Below are 19,836 nucleotides of genomic sequence, written 5' to 3'. Positions count from 1 at the left end.
AACTGCTTGCCATGTGCCAGCACTGTTTTAAGTGCTTTGACCTTAGTTACCTAGCAGAAACAAATGAAAAATCATCTTTAAAGAAAGATTACATCATCCTACATCTCACACTATTTCTATAAACAATTTCACAAATACAGTGTGTGGTAAACAATTTACAATTATCAGGTACACAAAGAAAAACAAAATGAATGAAAACCAGCAGAAATAGTAAGCAGTAGAAACACACCCACAGGAGTTCCAGCTATTAGAATGATCAGATTCAGTTTTTTAAATAACCTAATGACTTTGGTTCTAGCCAAGATTGAGTAGCTTGCATTGGACAAACCCTCCCACCAAAATCAGTTATTAAAGCTGCCCCCAAATATATAAAATAACCATTGAAGTTACTGGAGAGTAACCCTTGCAAGCATGACTTGAGTGGTTACCATCTTTGAAATAAGCTGAATTAGCTGTACATTTACCTTGGCTTTTGCCTGAGGGGCTTTGTGGTGTTGGAGAACAGGGCACAGGTAGAAAGAAGGTGATAGTTTTACTGGATTGAGGAGATAGCAGTCAGACTTCAGAGTTGACAAGATAGCTGGGATAGAGGGGTAATATAACAGAGAGGAGAGAACTGAATTCAAATATCTGCATACAAACTCCCTTAAGAGTGTTGGCTGATTTCTAAGCTGGGCATGTACAGGGCAATACACTAAGAAACACAGCAGAAAACATCAGCTGAGATGCTAAGGAAGTGAGCCTAGATTTTGACAGTTGCACAGAAGACAATAATTGGAGTTCAAGCTCTGCTGAAATGAAGGGGCCTTGGTAAACACACTGGGCTTTCAGTTGCAGACCCAGAAGACCTATGCCTTGGGAATAAGAATGATGCTCTAGGAGAAAGGACAAAACTAAAATAGGTTATCCCCTACAAAACTCAAAACCAATCCTTGATAAATCAAAGTGGTACTTCCTGCCTAGTTGAAGAAGAAACCTAACACTTATTAGAGACAGATAATATTATCCAGAACCTTTAAAATTTTCATCCACAATGTCCAGCATTAAACTTAAAAATCACAAGGCATCCTAAAAACAGGATAAAAGGTCTGGAAACCAGTAAAAAGAGGCAAAAGAATGAGAACCATAGGATCAGATATTGGAGTTTTCAAACAAGGATTTTAAAATAACTATGATTACTATGTTGAAGAAAATAAAAAGTTGGAGAATTTTATCAGAGAACTGGACTTTCTGTTTTTAAAAATTAGAGTCATATAAAATTTTAGAACAGAAAAAGTAATATAACAAATTAATGATTCACAGATGTGTTTAGTAGGAGATTATACACAGAAGAACACTCCAGCCATAAAACTTTCTCTTTTTTTCCCAGTTGTGTTGAGATACAGTTCACATGCAACTCTGTATAAAGTTAAGGTATACAACATAATGATTTGATACATGAATATACAGTATGGTGAAATGATTACCACAATAAATTCAGTTAATACCCATCACCTGACAACTTTTTCTTGCGACAAGAAATTTTAAGCTTCACTCTCTCAGAAACTTTCAAATATACGCTGTAGTATCATTAACTACAGCAACCATAAGACTTTCTGAGCACACTACCCTTCCAGCAGTTCCCTATCCCTGTCTGTGACATAAATTAACCACGGGTCTCCTCCACGTCATAGGCCTAAACAAGTCATGTTATCATTTCTGACTTAGGGAGTTTATTCCACTCTGGTATTTCCCTCTTTGAAAAGTTCCCAGGTGAGTTTAAGCATCCTGAGATCCTTCAGAGATCTGTCAGGGAATTTCTAACCACCTCTGCACCTCCTTTTCACTCAAAAATCAACTGCTTGAGCTTAGCCCATAAGTGTGGGTGGGCAGGAAGCAGGCCACAGACTTAATTCTTAACTCATTCTCCATTCCTCTTGCTCCATTCCCTCCCACAAGACAAGGAATCTCGATATCACATTATACATCTTTCTTTATTCTGTGGTAACTTTCACATCGATTGACCTGAAATGGGCACACAGGCCTGTTTTAGAAATTAACAACTGAACATTGTTTTCTTTGGTCTAGGATGCCTCGTTTCTTCTCATTGAAGCAATGGTATAAGAATTACTGAGATGATAAAATATGTTGCAGCAAGTAATACAGCAAGAATGGCTGGGAGTGTAAAATATATTTCAAAATATTTTCCTGCCACACCTGGGTGTGTGCTTGAATAGGCCATTTTTGACAAAAGGTGAAACCCACAAGGGTTGTGATAAAGTAAATGTAGGTGGTCGCTGTTTGGCTACTCCTGAGTTGCCTGCTTTTTTTTTTTCCCCCCTTTCTCGTGTGAGGTCTTTAAACTGAGGGAAGAGCTGAGTTACATAGGGTATTTGAATCATGCATCAATGCGATATTAAGGCAAAAAGCAAGATTGCTCCTTGGGCTGTGATCTCTATCTGAGATATGCTTATATGATGTCCTTTATTCATTTTGTGAAGCGAGAAGTTGTTTATGTAATTCATCGTAAAATAAGATGTTTTTACATATATTACAACAAGACTCAGACTGATGGAATCTAAATTATTGAGGTAGAAATCTATGAGCTTATGGTTTTCTTTTGGAAAGAAAAGTTTGCTATCTAATATTAGTCTGCTATCTAATATTAAAAAGTTTGGCCAACAGAACCAACTGAGGTTGGGTGGATGGAGGTTATGGGGAATCTCCAGCATGAGGTTGGGTGGGTGAAAGTTATGGGGAATCTCTTCCAAAGGAGGCATCCAGGTAACCTATTTATGATGACTTACTGTTATCATAACATGAATACCTTTTAACTTTCACTCTAAGTGGTGACACATTTACGTTTCCTGTCTTGTTTTGTTTATTTAGGTAGCATTAAATCTAGAAAAATAGAAACCTCAGTGGCACATATCGTACACGGTGAAGGTTTTAAGACTGTTGTGGCAACATGCTATGAAACAGTAACAGCCATGACCAACCTGGCCATAGTAAACTGTCAAATTCATGGAAGAAATGCACTTAATCTTAAGGTATACTACATCTTCTCAATGGCAATTTCCTGTTGTATTATCGGTCATTTTTGTTTTAGGTTTCCTAACTTAGGTTATTCTCCATGGTATTGAAGGAACAACATAAAGTGGTGGTGGTTGAGGGAGTGATGGAGTTGTATAGTAACAAAACTTTTGTGTGCTATTGAAGTTAACTTGGTATCAATCCAAACTAGATGTTTTAAATTTAGGATGCCGATCGTAATCTCCATGGTAACCACTCCTAAGAAACTATCTTAAAAATGTACACAAAAGGGAATGAGAAAGGAATCAACATGACAGATTACAAAAAATTAAACACCAAGGAGGCAGTAATGTAGTAAACGAGGAATAACAACAACAACAAAAATTCCAGAAAAGGCAAAACTATGGTGACAGTAAATATATCAGTGGTTGTAAGGGATTTTGGAGGGAGGGAGGGAAGGATGAATAGGAGGAGCACAGGGGATTTTTAGGGCAGTGAAATTATTCTGTATGATACTGTCATAATGGATACATTTCATTATACATCTATCAAGACCCATAGAATATACAACACAAAGTCTGAACTCTAACATAAATTACGGATTTATGTTGATAATGATGTGCTAATGTTAGTCCATTGATTGTGACAAATATACTGGTGTGTGAGATGTTGATGTCAGGAGATGTACTGGGTATGTGTGGGGAAGGGGTATGTGGAAAAGAAAGGTCTCAAATCAGTAACCTAACTTTGCACTTTAAGGAACTTGAATAGAAGAGCAAACTACACCCAAAATTAGCAGAAAGAAGGAAATAAAGATTAGAACAGAGATAAATGAAACAGAGGATAGAAAAGCAATAGAGAGAATCAATGAAACCAAAAGTTAGTTCTTTGAAAAGATTGACAAAGTTAACCTTTAGGTAGACTAAGAAAAAAAAGAGAGAAGATACAAATAAATAAAATCAGAAATGAAAATGGAAACATTACTACTGGCTTCACAGAAGCAGAAAGGATTATAAGAGAATACTATGAACAACTGCATGCCTCCAAATTAAATATCCTAGATGAAATGAAACATTTTCTAGAAAAACATAAATTACCAAAACTGACTAAACAACAAATAGAAATTTGAGCAGACCTATAAAAAGTAAAGAGATTGAATAAATAATCAAAACCTCCCAACAAAGAACAGTGCAGGACCAGATAGCTTCATGGGTGAGTTCTGCTAATCGTTTAAAGAAAAAGGAACATATATACTTCTCTAAATCTTCCAGAAAATAAAAGAGGAAGGAACACCACCCAATTCCACTGTTGTGCTGGTGGAGCGGGGGGAATCCCACATCACCCAACAGTTCTTGGACACCAGCTGGGTGTTCTACAATTCAACTCAATTCTGACACTATCTACCCAGAGATAACATCAGATTCCACAGGTAAAGTGCTCAGTCCCATAAGACTGCTCTACACTTCAGACGCCAATCACAAGCCCAGGTGGTTACCTGTGATTCTGACCAACCAGCTACAGAATGGAGGTACCAAGGACCCCCTCCAACTCAGGATGCCAATCACAAGTTGTTACCTATACTTCTGATCGACTGGCTATAAATCAGAAATTCCCACGACCCCCTCCTGATTAATTCGCTAGAGTGGCTCACAGCACTCAGGAAAGCTATTTACTTACTTGATTACTGGTTTATTGCAAAGGATATTAAGGGATGTGAATCAACAGTTAGATGAAGAAAAACATAGGACATGGTATGAGGAAAGGGTGTGGAGATCCCACACCCTCTCCAGGTGCTACTCTCCCCAAATCTCCACGTGTTCACCGACCTGGAAGCTCTCCAAATCCTGTCCTTCTGGTTTTTATGGAGGTCTCATTAATAGTATAATTGATTAAATCATTGGCCACTGCGGATTGAGCTCAGTCTTCAATCCCTTTCCCTCTTCAGAGGTGAGGGGATTGAAAGTTCCAACCTTCTAATCACATGGTTGGTTCTTCTGACACCCAGCCCCCATTCTAAGGAGCTTTTTCAAAAGTCACCTCACCAACATAAATCCAGTTGTGGTGGAAAGGGGTTTGTTATGAATAACAAGACACCCATTTCGCCTTTATGGTTCTGAAGCAATTTCAGGAACTGAAGATAAGAGAATAAGTATTATGACAAAAGATGCTCCCATTGCTCTTATTGTTCTGGAAATTCCAAGGGTTTTGGGAGCTGGTAGTGAGGAACCATGGATAAAGTCCAACTATATATGAGAAATATATTTTGGTCATTCAGATGGCCAAATATATTTTTTAACAAGTAAAAATATCAACAACATATAACACATTTTATGCTATCAGTATAACCCAGATATCAAGGGAAGATAAAGACACCACAGGAAAACTACAGATCAATATCCTTTGTTAATTAATTAATAAAATTGCTAAATCCATGATATGATTAAGAAAAAAAGAAACTCTAAATACCAAATTCAAAGTTTAAAAAGGGGAAATCACATTTCCTACAGACATTAAAATAGAAAATAATGAAATAATAAGAACAACATTTTCCCAATAAATGCAACAACTGTGATGAAACGGAAAAATTTTTTGAAAAACACAACTTGCTGAAACAGGCACAACAAGGACTAGAACATCAGAATAGTCTTGCACCTGTAAAAACCTAATTGAAATTTTAATTAAGAGCCTTCACACAGAGAAAGCTCCAGGCACAAACAGCCTCACTGGTGATTCTATCAAACAATGAAGAAGGAAATAATATCAGTTTAGGCTAACTCCTTCAGAAATCAGACGAGGAAGAACACTTGCTAACTCATTTTTTGATGCTTGTGTAACTCTCCTACTATCTCTTCAGATATTGCTCCTGTCTCATTCCTTTTGTCCTCTTCTTATCAGTCTCCAGCTGCATGTACCTTAGGCCTTTTCATCCTGTCCCATATATCCCTTACTCTCTTCCTGTATCCTTTTTACTCTCTGTGCTTTATTCTGAGCATTTTCTTCTTACCTAAATTCTGGTTCATTCATTCTCTTTTCAGCTTTGTGAAATCTGCTATTAAACCCTTTATCAAGTCCTTAATTTTGGTTGTTTTATTTTATAATCTAATTTCTTTGAACTTTAAATTCTTTATCTTATAATTTGATTTTTCGAGCCTATTAATCACAGTTAACTTTTTTTTTTAAACACATCTGATGTATCCAAAATATGGACCTTCCGTGGGCCTATTTCTATTGTCTATCATTTGTCTTGATTTTTGTCCAAGTATTATCTTTTTGCATGTCTTTTTATTTTTGATTGCATGATAGATGTTGTGTAGAAATAATTTGAGGCCCTAGATAATGTTATCTTCTTCCAAAAATGTTTTATTGTTGCTTCTGACAGGCAAAGAGGCTAGGGGATGTTCATCTTAATCTAATCAAAATCAGCTGGTTTAGTGCTGGACTTCAATTTTTGTAGAGATTTCCTGTTAAACTTCTTTCCTAAGGCTGTAGCCTTTTAGCCACCTCATATCAAGTCTGAAGTCCCTTCTCCTTGGGAAGCCCTGAATTCCAATTTTTGTCTCCCTAGCCCTGTGAGACTGGCTATAGTTCACCACCACAGCTTTGGATTAGGCAAATGACTTTTGGAGAAAAATAGTGTTGAGTCCCAAAGTGAATTACTTTAAATCAGAGGTTGGCAAGGTTTTTCTGTAAAGGGACAGATAAGTAAAATTTTAGACTTTGAGGTCTACATGGTCTCTGTCACAACTACTCAACTCTGTTGTGTAGTACAAGAACAGCCATATTACAACACCCAAACTTAGAGCGTGGCTGTGTTCCAATAAAACTTTATTTAGAGAAACAGGTGGCAGACTGTAGCTCACTGATTCCTGCTTTAAATCGAGGAAGAGTATATCTTCTAAAGAGTTAAATGGAGCTAGTCAAGAGAAACATCTACTTACACAGTCATCAATATTATTTTAAAAGAATATTTGACTCCAGAGTAGAATCCTGAGCTCTGTGGGGGTGATATAAAAGAATTAAAAGTCATAATTTCTAATCTATCTCATGGACTTATTAAGGAAACAGATTTTACATGAATAGAATTTACACAAAACAAATGTACTGATTAATTTAATACAGACTCAGTGCATCAATGCTTAAAGGTTGCTAGAGCAATTCAAGAGATTGAGAAAGCCTCCACTTTCTTGGTGTTGTCTAATTCTTCACATCCTTATCATGGTAACTGCAGCAAACAGGTTCTATGATGGCATGGTAAAAGAGAGATCCAGCGTACCTATGCTGGGAAGACCTCATAGTATATCCACAGTGAAGGTCCCTGGGATTCCATGAGGCAATAAGAAGGTCCTGGATAGTCACTCATTCAGCCAATATTTATTAATAACCCACTATGTACCCAGTGGTAAACTATGTATCTCATTATGTATCAGTGTGCAAAACAGAAAAAAAAAAACCTATTTCATGCAGCTTATACTTTAGTGGGATGAGATCATACATACATACATACATACAGTTATATATAGTCTGTCCTCTGGTGATAAGAGTTATGAAGAAAAATAAAGCAAGTGGAGGGGACAGAGAGCCATCAATGGGGCATTGGTTTGAGAGGTTGCTATTTGTGATAGGATGTGATGACTTATGAGCAGACAGCTGCCTATAAGCAAGCTGTGAATGAAGTGAGAAGATACTTCATGGGAATAGACGGGGGAAGAGCTTTCTAGGCAGAAGAAAATGTAAAGGCGCTAGTTATCTGAGCACACTTAGTGGAATGATTACAGACTGTGACAGACACTTTCCTGCTACATAATTTAGTGTACTACTAGTTATGCCGAGAAGAGATGAATGTTTAGTGACAGGAAGAAAGAACACCTACTCTTCTATAGGTGTTTATGTCTACCAACATCTAGACATTTACAAATATTGATACTTTAATAAGAGGTCAGTCTTGAAACCAGTACTGTCAATGCTAAGATTCTTTAGCCATGAACCTTATCTCTCTCATACAGTGCATGCCATAACCTAATGCATTGGTAGCAATGCCTCCCTTCCCTATAAGCTGAGGTATGATCCTTCAGCATTAGAGTTCCTTGGTTCATTCAGTTGAACACTACTGATTCTATGATCCTTAAGAAACAAATGTACCAACTTTCCTGGAGCATTAAAGATACTGGGGGCACTATGCATGTCTTGCTCAATTTGGGCTGCTATGACAAAATGCCATAGAGTGGCTTAAACAACGGACATTTATTTGTCACAGTTCTGGTGGCTGGGAAGTCTGAGACTGAGGTGTCAGCCAATTTGGTTCCTGGTGAGCGCTCTCTTTTTCACAGCTGACTTTTTGCTGTATCCTCACATGTGGAGAGAAAGAGTCTCTGGTCCACTGTTCTTCTTATAAGGACACCGATTCCATCATGAGGGCTCCACCCTTAAGAGTTCATCTAACCCAAATTACTTCCCAAAGACTTCACTTCTAAATGCCATCATGTTGGGGATTAGAGCTTCAACAAATGAATTTTGGGGGAACACGAACATTTAGTCCATAACAAAGGCATATGTTTTCCTCAATCAGAAATTGGCATATTTAAGCAAGAAATTTTAAGAAGATGTTAGATTAATAGAAAGATAACAGAGAAATAGAAGTAGAGACATGAAAAAAAGAGGGGGTATAAATATAAAATATATTTAATTACTTATTTCAGCATGTAGTGGACAGTCAATAAATGTTTGCTTGTTATTAACTGAAATAATGCCTTTCACACATGTAACACTATATTTATTACATATGTAAATACTTAGTTTTTCTATTTTGTTTCTTTACATATTTAAGAAATTATTATCATGAAAGACTAAAATAAATGAATGGAAGATTATTATAGGCTTGTTATTAGGTCAAACATTGTCATTTAGATTATGTGCTCTTTTTTTAAACACTTGTATAAAATATTTTGTGCATGGTAAATAATTAATTCTTATCTCTTGTCACTTTCTTTTAGGGCTTTTTTCTCCTGAATTGTCCAGACCTAACACCTTTGGCTTTCCAATTGATATATCTTAATTTATCATATAATAACATCTGTTACTTTCCCACAGAAGTGAGTCCATTTTTATTATTGTATATATTGTCATAATTTCTTATTATTAATAATAATTATAATTTAAAAATAGACACTTATGATACCCTGGAGTTACTATAAATAAATATATTTTGGATTGCATCCTAAAAGGCTTATTTTTAGAAGTACCAAAAGTATAGTACATTTTTCTTAGCAAGTCCCATGACACAATCCTCAAAGACTGTGTTATGATCAGGCTCTCAAATATGTTCTCATAATTGTACAATGTATATAAGATTTTTTATTTTTCTGATTCTGAATAAAACGTAAGATATACTTTATCCACGTTAATTGGAAGCTTTAAAGGCAATGTTTAGTGACAAGGTAATATGATGTTGTAACAAGTTTTAATTACAATAGGCTGAAATAGGATATTCTGCTTAATAAAGCATACCAAGGATAATCAGATATGGGATGAGATGATTCAATGTCATTATATAAACAAGTCATTATAAGTAATTAGGACAGATTATGTTTTCAGTGTCTTTAGTCATTGTTTCATTGGTCACGGGGTGTTTTGTTGTTTTGTGAATTGATTTCCAGAGTATTAACTTTTAGTGAATTGATTTCTAGCAAATTGACTTGCTTTCTATTTCAAACATGTAGTATTGGAAACATATATTTTCCATAATTTCTATAATATTCTGTTTTTATTTTCACTAGAAGAGTTATTTGTTCTTTTCTAGTATATCACACTACTTTTATTAATTTGACTAAGACAAATTGACAAGAATTCCCAAGGAATATAGGGATCTTAGTTCTTCACATTAATTTTAACCTTTCTTCTAAACAGTCATACATGAGACTTGTGCATCTGCCAAAGAATACTCTAACCACTCAAGCAGAATGTATAACCATATAGGAGATTTTCAGGTGTAAAATATAAAGCGCTCATTTTTAAAGTGATAGAAATAAGCAGAGCTTGCCATTAAAATGCAGATCAGTGTTGTACAGCTATAGATAAAATGTTCCAATGAAAATGGCAATATCCAGGCTTGGAAGGGCCATACTAGGGGTAGGCAAATGATGCCAAGTTATTAGCATAGTGTAAGTGAAATGAATAGAAGACTAGAGGCTGGCATACATGTGGTGATTGGACAAGTTTCATGGAAAATTCAAGATGGTAGACTCTGGCAGAGACAGAGCCTACTGAAATAGTTTAGGACAGGAAAAGGTAGAAGCAGAAATGGTAAATGTAACAAACCATATAAATATATACTTGGTCTCCTTTCTTCTCTTAGCTTCTTTAAAAGACACAAAATCATGTACAATAGTAATTAATTATAATAATGTATTGTTAGGTTTGAAACATATACAGATGTAATATGTATAACAATTATAGTACAAAAAAGGAAGAGGGAATAGAGCTATCTAGGAACAACATCTCCATATCTCACTGGAATTAAGTTAGTGTAAATCTGAAGTAGATTCTGGTAAGTCAAGGTGTATATTACAACCCCTAAAGCAATCACTAAGAAAATAACTGAAGAGAATACAGTGGGAAAAAAATCATTAAAGTAATTAAAATGTTATACTAGAAAATATCCAGTTGATGCAAAAGAAGCCAGTAAAGGAGGAACAAAAATGACATAACATTTAGAAAACTATAAGTAAAATTGTGATGTAAATCCAACCATGTCAATAATAACATTAAATGTTAATACATGAAACAATCCAATAAAAAAATACAGTTTGTCAGCCTCAGTGATAGTCTGTCTAAAGGAGATACACTTAAGAGTGAAAGATACAAAGAGGTTAAAAGTAAAAGTATAGGAAAAGATATATCATGCAAATAGCAATCATAAGAAAGCTGGAGTGACTATACCAATATCAGACAAAATAAATTTTAAAACAAAAAATGTCACTAGAGATAAAGAGGGACATTTTGTCAATCTTTCAGGATGCTGTAACAACTGTAAACATTTAGGTACTTAACAACAGAGCCTCAGAGTACATGAAGCAAAAACTGAAAGAACTGAGGGAAGAAATAGAGAATTCAAAAATAATAGTTGGACACTTCAATACCCCACTTTCAATAACACACAGATCAACTAGACAGAAAATGAAAAGTGAAATGGAAGACATGAACAACATTACAAACCAATAAGACCTAACAGACATTTATGGGACACTCCAACCAAAAGTAGCAGAATACATAATTCTCAAATTCACGTGGAACATTTTCCAGAAGAGACCATAGGTTAGTCTACAAAAAATTTAAAATAAATAAATTTTAAAAAATTGAAAGTCACAGAAAGTATATTTTTGGGCCACAATGAAATGTAATTAGAAATCAGTAGCTGAAAGAAATTTGGAAATAAATGGAAATCAAGCAACACACTCTTAAATAACCAATGAGTCAATGAAGAAATCAAAAGGGAAATTAAAAATTACTTTGAAATAAATAAAAAGCAAAACACAACAATCCAAAACTTATGGGATGCATCTACATCAGTACTCAGAGGGAAATTTATAGCTATCATTTACTATATTAAAAAGGAAAAAATTGAAACTTAACATTCCATCTTAAGCCACAAGAGAAAAAGAGCTAAATAAATCTAAAGAAAGAATAAGGAAGGACATAATAAAAATTAGTGAAACAGGGAATAGAAAAACAATGAAGAAAAATCAGCAAAACCTAAAACTGTTACTTTGAAAAGATCAACAAAATTGACTAACCTGACATAAACTGACCAAGAAAAAATGAAGATTCAAGTTACTAATATTAGGAGTGAAGGATGGGATATCACACCAACCTTACAGAAATTTTTTTAAAAGATTTTAAGAGAATACTACAAATAACTGTATACCAGCCACCTAGATAATGTAGATGAAGTGGACACATATTTAGGAAGACACAAGAATGGAGTCAAGAATAAATAGAAAACCTGAATGGTTCTATAAAAAAAGAAAGAGTTTCAGTAGTAATTTTAAAACTTTCCTCAAAGGAAAGTCCAGGATCAGATAGCTCCATTGGCGAATTCTGCCAGATGTCTTAAAAAGAATTAACACCAATCCTTTACAAACTCTTACGAAAAATCGGAGAAAACGTTCTCATTCAAACTATTAAACGAGTAATACCCTGATACCAAAACTAGACAAAGATATGGAAAGAAAAGCAAACTACAGAACAATAGCTCAGGAATATAGATGCAATAATCCTCAACAAAATGCTAGTAAACCAAATTCAGCAACATACAAAGAGGATTTTCCACCATAACCAAGTGAGATCTGTTCCAGGAATGCAAGGTTGGTTAAACATACAAAAATCAATCAATGTGATTCCACATTAATATAGTGAAGGGTTTAAAAAAACTATACAATTATATCAACAGAGACAGAAAAATCATTTTACAAAATCCAACATCCTTTCATGACAAAAAATTCAACATCTATGAATAGAAGGGGGGCATCCTCAACTTGATAAAGGGCATCTACAAAAAACCCACAGCCAATACCATACTTAATGGTGAAAAACTGAAAATTTTCTTCCTAAGATCAGGAACAAGATGAAGATGTCTACTCCTGTCACTGTGTATTGTACTGGAGTTTCTAGCCAAGATAATTAGATAAGAAAAAGAAGTAAAAGGCATTTGCATTAAAAAGGAAGGAGTTTAAACTATCTTTTGTTGTAGCTGATATGGTCTTATATATAGAAATCCTAAGGCATTCACTAAAGACTATTAGAACTAATGAGTGAGTTAATCAAGGGTGCAGTGTACAAGATCAATATACAAAAATCTATTGTATTTCTACATACTAGCAACAAACAATTCTGACAATAAAATTAATAAAGCAAATCTACTTACACAAAAAAGAAGAAAATACTTAGGAGTAAGTTTAACAAAAGCACAAAACTTATACTGTGAAAACTACAGAGCATTGTTAAAAGAAATTAAAGAAGACATAATTATATGACAAGACATCCCATGTTCATGGATCTGAAAACTTAACATTGTTAAGATGGCAATACTTGCAAATTGATCTACAGATTCACTGCACTCTCTATGAAAATTACAACTTGCCTTTTTTTCAGAATTTGACAGGCTGATCCTAAAGTTCATATGGAATTGCAAGGGATTCCAAATAGCCAAAACAATCTTGAAAAGAAAAAACAAACTTGGAGGACTTAACCTTTCTGATGGCAAGAATAAGCATGCTCTACTCCACCAATTTTAAATCTTCATGATATAAAAAGTTTTAATTTAATGTTAAAGAGAGCTAATGTAAAAGCTTGTTAAGATTCATTAGAGAGCAAGAAATATATAAATCAAGCAAAGATTGTGGATTTAAATGGCATACTCTATTTTTAAATTTCATATGAAAAATCAGTATTTACAAATTTCTGTGATATCAGAGTGAATCAAGCTGGCTATGATATCAGACACCCCACTGATTGCTAAGGTTAATTCCACTTATTTTCTTGATTCTGCAGGTATCTCCTACATTCCTCATTCTTGACATGGTTGCCTCTTATGAAACCGTGAGCTTGATCAAACAGGATGATTTTCCCATTTAGAAAAGGAACATTCTTGAGTCAAGGGTATATGAGTACAGTAGTTGCACTATCTTACCATATCATACATATGAATGCTGGTTAGTTACTTTCAAGGCTTACCAAAGGTATTTATTGAGATATATGACACAGCCAATTAGTGTTACCATACTGATTTGACTGCATTAGTTCAAAGGGTTTATAAAATGTAAAAAATAAGGATTCGCATACTTTAGTATTCTACTCATGCTTATTTCTCTTTTCCATTCTTCAGATATTTTGTCTTAAAAATTTACAAATACTGAATCTGAGAAATAATCCTATCAAAAAAATCCCTTCTACAATTCGACAACTTAAGTTCCTTAGAACTTTCAACATCGCCTTTAATTTGATTACTACGCTTCCACCTGGGTAAGGCTGATAGTCTGAGATTATAAACACAGAAAATAAAGAGCATATAATTTAGAAAAGGATCACTTTCCCTTCTGAAAGCAGCTAGCTACTTTTTAGCCATTTGATAATTTTTATTCAGTTCCAATTAGCTGATTTGCTTCTAATTATTGTGTTAAAAAAAAAAAGAAAACCTACCAGCTACATAGATGGCACTTAATCTGGGGCTAGTAAATACATATCTAGACATCCATTATCTGAGTATGGATTAAATCATATAAAGAAGCTCAGGTGAGAAACTTACACCTATCCCTTGGTAGCCTTTTTGGGTATCGAAAGAACTCTGAACCTGGAATTAAGAATTCTAGCCTTTGGACTTCCCTGGTGGCGCAGCGGTTAAGAATCCGCCTGCCAATGCAGGGGACATGGGTTTGGGCCCTGGTCTGGGAAGATCCCACATGCCGTGGAGCAACTAAGCCCGTGCGCCACAACTACTGAGCCTGCGCTCTAGAGCCCGCGAGCCACAACTACTGAAGCACGTGTGCCTAGAGCCCGTGCTCCGCAACAAGAGAAGCCACTGCAATGAGAAGCCCACGCACCACAACAAAGAGTAGCCCCTGCTTAACACAACTAGTGAAAGCCTGCACGCAGCAGTGAAGACCCAATGCAGCCAAAAATAAATAAATAAATTTATTTTTAAAAAAAAGATCGAGATAAAAAAAGAATTCTAGACTTTTAACTTCAAAGTTGAGAATTACCTATTTGATCTGGAGAAAGACACAACCATTCTAGGCCTCAATTTCCTAATCTATGAACTAATAAATTACCTGTATGATGTCTAAGATCCTTTAAACTCTAATAGGAATGTTGATACCCAGGTATAAAAGAGATGGATTTTTTCCCCACATACGGACTGGTAATTATTTAAGTCTTAATGAAAGTTTTGAACCAAAACCTTAACCAAATGCCAAAACAAGATATCTCTTCCAGTTAGATTTTAACAAATTGAATGTAGGTTAAGGGCAAAAAGTTAAAAGAGCACAGGGACTCTTAAATAGTTGAATAACATTTTGCAAAAGAAGGTTCTTATATTAATTAAGAAAGTGCATCAAAATTCATTTATAAAACTGTTCATCCAGCATTGTTTGTAATTAACAATCCAAGATCTACATTAATACACTGTAAAACTATTCATTTTGAAAAATTAAAAAGTATGTAAAAATTATATCATTTCTGTGTAAAAACGCTTATATACACATCACACATTACACATAAAATGTATTTAAAAGGAAAGAATAAATACTAAGGAAGTAAAGATATTGCATTATGAGTTTTATTTTTGTTTGACTCATCTATCTTTCCACAGTAACATAAACTGTACTGTCTTGATTCCCTGCCTTGACACTAGAATCAGCCATTTCTCTTAGGAAACCCTATTTACTTTCTATTGGAGGATGGTATTTAAAAAACAAGATCTGGGTGCTGGATATTCCCACTGCTATTGGGATGATATTGCTTCTAGACACTCTCAGTGGACAGAGATAGGTAACTTATGTATGTATACTAATCTGTGTGTACACACATATCTATAATTGTTTCTGTGTATACACACACACACACATACATATATGTACACACACCTCACTCCCTGAAGTTATGAAGCCGTAACTGTAACAAAAGTTAAAAAAAAAAAAGTTCTTATCTTTTTCTCAGTGGATACCAGGAGGAAAATGACATAGAAAATTACTACTTTTAACTAACAGAATCAAAGTTTTGCCTTGTTTTGGTTCAGTTTGATTTAATTAGCCAGCATGTTCTTTGGCAAAGAGAAGCTGTTTGGAATAAAGAACCTAAGAACATACTTGTGAACCCTGAAGTAAGAGCTGATTCTGGAAATGCACAAATTTATTTTCCCATATTGCTATTGATTAAAGATAGGGATTGAATTACTTTGTATCCATAGACCTGAAGAACGGGGAGTACTAATTTGATTTCATACTGACTTGGATAAACCACTTAACTTCTTATAGCTTCCATTTTTTCTTTTTTTTTTTTACAGTTCTTTTTTTAAATATATCTTTATTGGAGTATAATTGCTTTACAATGTTGTGTTAGTTTCTGTTGTACAACAAAGTGAATCAGCTATAAGTATACATATATCCCCATAGCCCTTCCCTCTTGAGCCTCCCTCCCATCCTCCCCATCCCACCCCTCTAGGTGGTCACAAAGCACCGAGCTGATCTCCCTGTGCTATGCGGCAGCTTCCCACTAGCCGTCCATTCTACATTTGGTTGTGTATATACGTCAATGCTACTCTCTCACTTTGTCCCAGCTTCCCCTTCCCCCCACCCCCCCCCCCACCCATTTTCTACGACTGTGTCTTTATCCCTGCCCTGCCACTAGGTTCATCAGTACCGTTTTTTTAGATTCCATACACGTGTGTTAGCATACGGTATTTGTTTTTCTCTTTCTGACTTACTTCACTCTGTATGACAGACTCTAGGTCCATCCACCTCACTACAAATAACTCAATTTCGTTCCTTTTTATGGCTGAGTCATATTCCATTGTATATATGTGCCACATCTTCTTTATCCTTTCATCTGTCGATGGACACTTAGGTTGCTTCCATGTCCTGGCTATGGCAAATAGTGCTGCAATGAACATTGTGGCACATGTCTCTTTTTGAATTATGGTTTTCTCAGGGTATATGCCCAGTAGTGGGACTGCTGGGTCATATGGTAGTTCTATTTTTAGTTTTTTAAGGAACCTCCATACTGTTCTCCATAGTGGCTGCACCAATTTACATTCCCACCAACAGTGCAAGAGGGTTCCCTTTTCTCCACATCCTCTCCAGCATTTATTGTTTCTAGATTTTTTTGATGATGGTCATTCTGACTGGTGTGAGGTGATACTTCATTGTAGTTTTGATTTGCATTTCTCTAATAATTAGTGATGTTGAGCATCTTCTCACGTGTTTGTTGGCAATCTGTATGTCTTTGGAGAAATGTCTATTTAGGTCTTCCACCCGTTTTTGGATTGGGTTTTTTTGTTGTTGTTGTTATTGAGCTGCATGTGCTATTTGTATATTTTGGAGATTAATCCTTTGTCAGTTGCTTCATTTGCAAATATTTTCTCCCATTCTGAGGGTGTATTTTCATCTTGTTTATGGGTTCCTTTGCTGTGCAAAAGCTTTTAAGTTTCATTAGGTCCCATTTGTTTATTTTTGTTTTTATTTCCATTACTCTAGGAGGTGGGTCAAAAAAGATCTTGCTGTGATTTATGTCAAAGAGTGTTCTGCCTATGTTTTCCTCTAAGAGTTTTATAGCGTCTGGCCTTATATTTAGGTCTTTAATCCATTTTGAGTTTATTTTTGTGTATGGTGTTAGGAAGTGTTCTAATTTCATTCTCTTACATGTAGCTGTCCAGTTTTCCCAGCTCCACTTATTGAAGAGGCTATCTTTTCCCCATTGTATATTCTTGCCTCCTTTGTCAAAGACAAGGTGACCGTATGTGTGTGGGTTTATCTCTGGGCTTTCTATCCTGTTCCATTGATCTATATTTCTGTTTTTGTGCCAGTACCATACTGTCTTGATTACTGTAGCTTTGTAGTATAGTCTGAAGTCGGGGAGCCTGATTCCTCCAGCTCTGTTTTTCTTTCTCAAGTTTGCTTTGGCTAGTTGGGGTCTTTTGTGTTTCCATACAAACTGTAAAATTCTTTGTTCTAGTTCTGTGAAAAATGCCACTGGCAATTTGACAGGGATTGCACTGAATCTGTAGATTGCTTTGGGTAGTATAGTCATTTTCACAGTGTTGATTCTTCCAATCCAAGGACATGGTATATCTTTCCATCTGTTTGTATCATCTTTGATTTCTTTCATCAGTGTCTTACAGTTTTCTGCATACAGATCTTTTCCCTCCTTAGGTAGGTTTATTCCTAGGTATTTTATTCTTTTTGAACACTCCCATTTACCATTGCAAGGAATCAAGGTAGCTTCCATTTTTTATATCTGTAAATAATATTAACAATATTGCTGTGATCCAGTGAAAGACCACTCTAAACTGCCACAAACACATAGTAGGCTCCCAATAAATAATATTTATGTTGCTGTCGTGGTGATTAATGTTATGACATGCAAATATTAATGCTAGCACAATCTTCCAAGCCAACAGCAAGGCTCTAGTTTAAGCATCTCATTGCTCAATGATGTGCTGATAAATAAAACAATGAAATAAATGTAAAACATTCTATACACCCTGAAAATTGTGATAGATTTGTTGCTAGTGGGGTATAGAGTATCAAACCAAACTGAGGCTGTCTAAACAGATTTGCTCTCTAAAATCATATATAGATGAGATAAATTTCAACTCTAGAGCCTATGAAATTTCTTAATTAGCTTTCTCAGTGCTGTCTACAAGCCCAATTAAACATCACAATCAACAGGAATTTATCATCAACAGTGAAAGCCTAGAACCAGACTAGTTTGCTTGTACTGAAGTAATAAGGGAAGACAAAATGACTCTAGAAACTGCCTGAGGCAAGAAAATGAAATAACATAATTTTGAATTAAAAAAATGGAACAGATGGTATTAACATTTTCTTTACAGAGGTGGAAAAAAGTCTGAGATGAACACTGAACTGAAAAGTTTTTTTTTTTTTTGCTTTTCTATTCAATCTCATTAATTTCTCAGAGCAAATGATTTTATATTAACTGGGGTCACCATACCTTTTATTCAATTGTGATTTCGTAAGCACTTTTGATGTGCTAGGCACTGGCCAAAGCACTGCATATACAGAAATGTAAAATAGAATCCTTGGCCTCCAGAATGTCATAGTTTAGAAGACAGACATTTATTACACAGTGTGATAAATTCTATGATAGTGGTAAGCAGAGAAGTACAGAAGAGGCAGCTCACCCGTTCTGAAAGATGCAGGAAGAGTTCCTTGGAAGAGGTGACGTCTAAGCCAAGGCTTAAAAAATGGAAGACACTGATCAAAGAGTCAAATTTGGGGGAAGTGGAGATATGTGAGAACTGGGCTAATTCAGGGAAATTCAGCAAATAAATTCTGGGCCTGAGGTGAATGCGGGGTAGTGTGAGAGGTGAGTTGGATGAGTAGTCTGGGGACAGATCATGAGGACCATTATAATCCACACTAAAATAGTAGGAAGTTAATGAAATATTGTGCTCATGATGCTTTAGTTAATAATCATGCAAGTAATTTTTCATCCTTTAAGGAAAACAGGAAGGTATTTGAGAAGAGCATTCACAAAGAGGGGAATATTTACTAGGGATTTTGGTAAATGTCATACTTCAATTCCAGTCTCCAAGAAGCAACTCCCACTCCCACCCCCCAGGAGACAGGACTCTCTGCGTTAGCCTTTGTGTTCTTTGGTTCTTACTTTTAAGTACTTTGTTTAATGGAAAGAAAGACCAAAGATATTTCACCAGGAAAATCTTAATGCAACTGCACTGGGTTGAATGGTGCCCTTCAAAAATTGATGTCCATGCAGAACCTTAGAATGTGACCTTATTTGGAAATAGGATCTTTGCAGATGTAACTAGTTAACATGAGGTCATACTGGATTAGGGTGGGATAAGGGTGGGTTCCAAAACCAATAAATGGTGTCCTTATAAGAAGGCCATGTGAAGACAAAGGTAGAGATTGGAGTTATGCTGCCACAAACCAAGGAACACCAAGGATGGCTGGCAACCACCAGAAACTAGGAGAGGGGCAAGGGACAGTCTCTCCCTCAGAGCCTCCAGAGGAACCAACTCTGCCGACCCCTTTGTTTCAGACTTCTGGCCTCCTGTACTGTGAGAGAATAAAT

The 19,836-nt window shown here is 35.5% G+C and overlaps 1 protein-coding gene across 1 annotated transcript in view; it reads left to right on the top strand.

The window, feature by feature from the left end:
• The window catches only part of LRRC63 (leucine rich repeat containing 63), a 39,903-nt gene that overhangs the window by 7,492 nt on the left and 12,575 nt on the right, over positions 1–19,836 (top strand). The window contains exons 4-6 of the mRNA XM_068526512.1: positions 2,869–3,029; positions 9,003–9,101; positions 13,892–14,028. Coding sequence (XP_068382613.1) covers positions 2,869–3,029; positions 9,003–9,101; positions 13,892–14,028 — 397 coding nt within the window. The remainder of the gene's footprint in view (positions 1–2,868; positions 3,030–9,002; positions 9,102–13,891; positions 14,029–19,836) is intronic.

The sequence above is a fragment of the Eschrichtius robustus genome, chromosome 18, assembly GCF_028021215.1.
Source record: "Eschrichtius robustus isolate mEscRob2 chromosome 18, mEscRob2.pri, whole genome shotgun sequence".
NCBI classification, from domain to species: domain Eukaryota; kingdom Metazoa; phylum Chordata; class Mammalia; order Artiodactyla; family Eschrichtiidae; genus Eschrichtius; species Eschrichtius robustus.
This window is presented reverse-complemented; position numbering and strand designations above follow the sequence as displayed.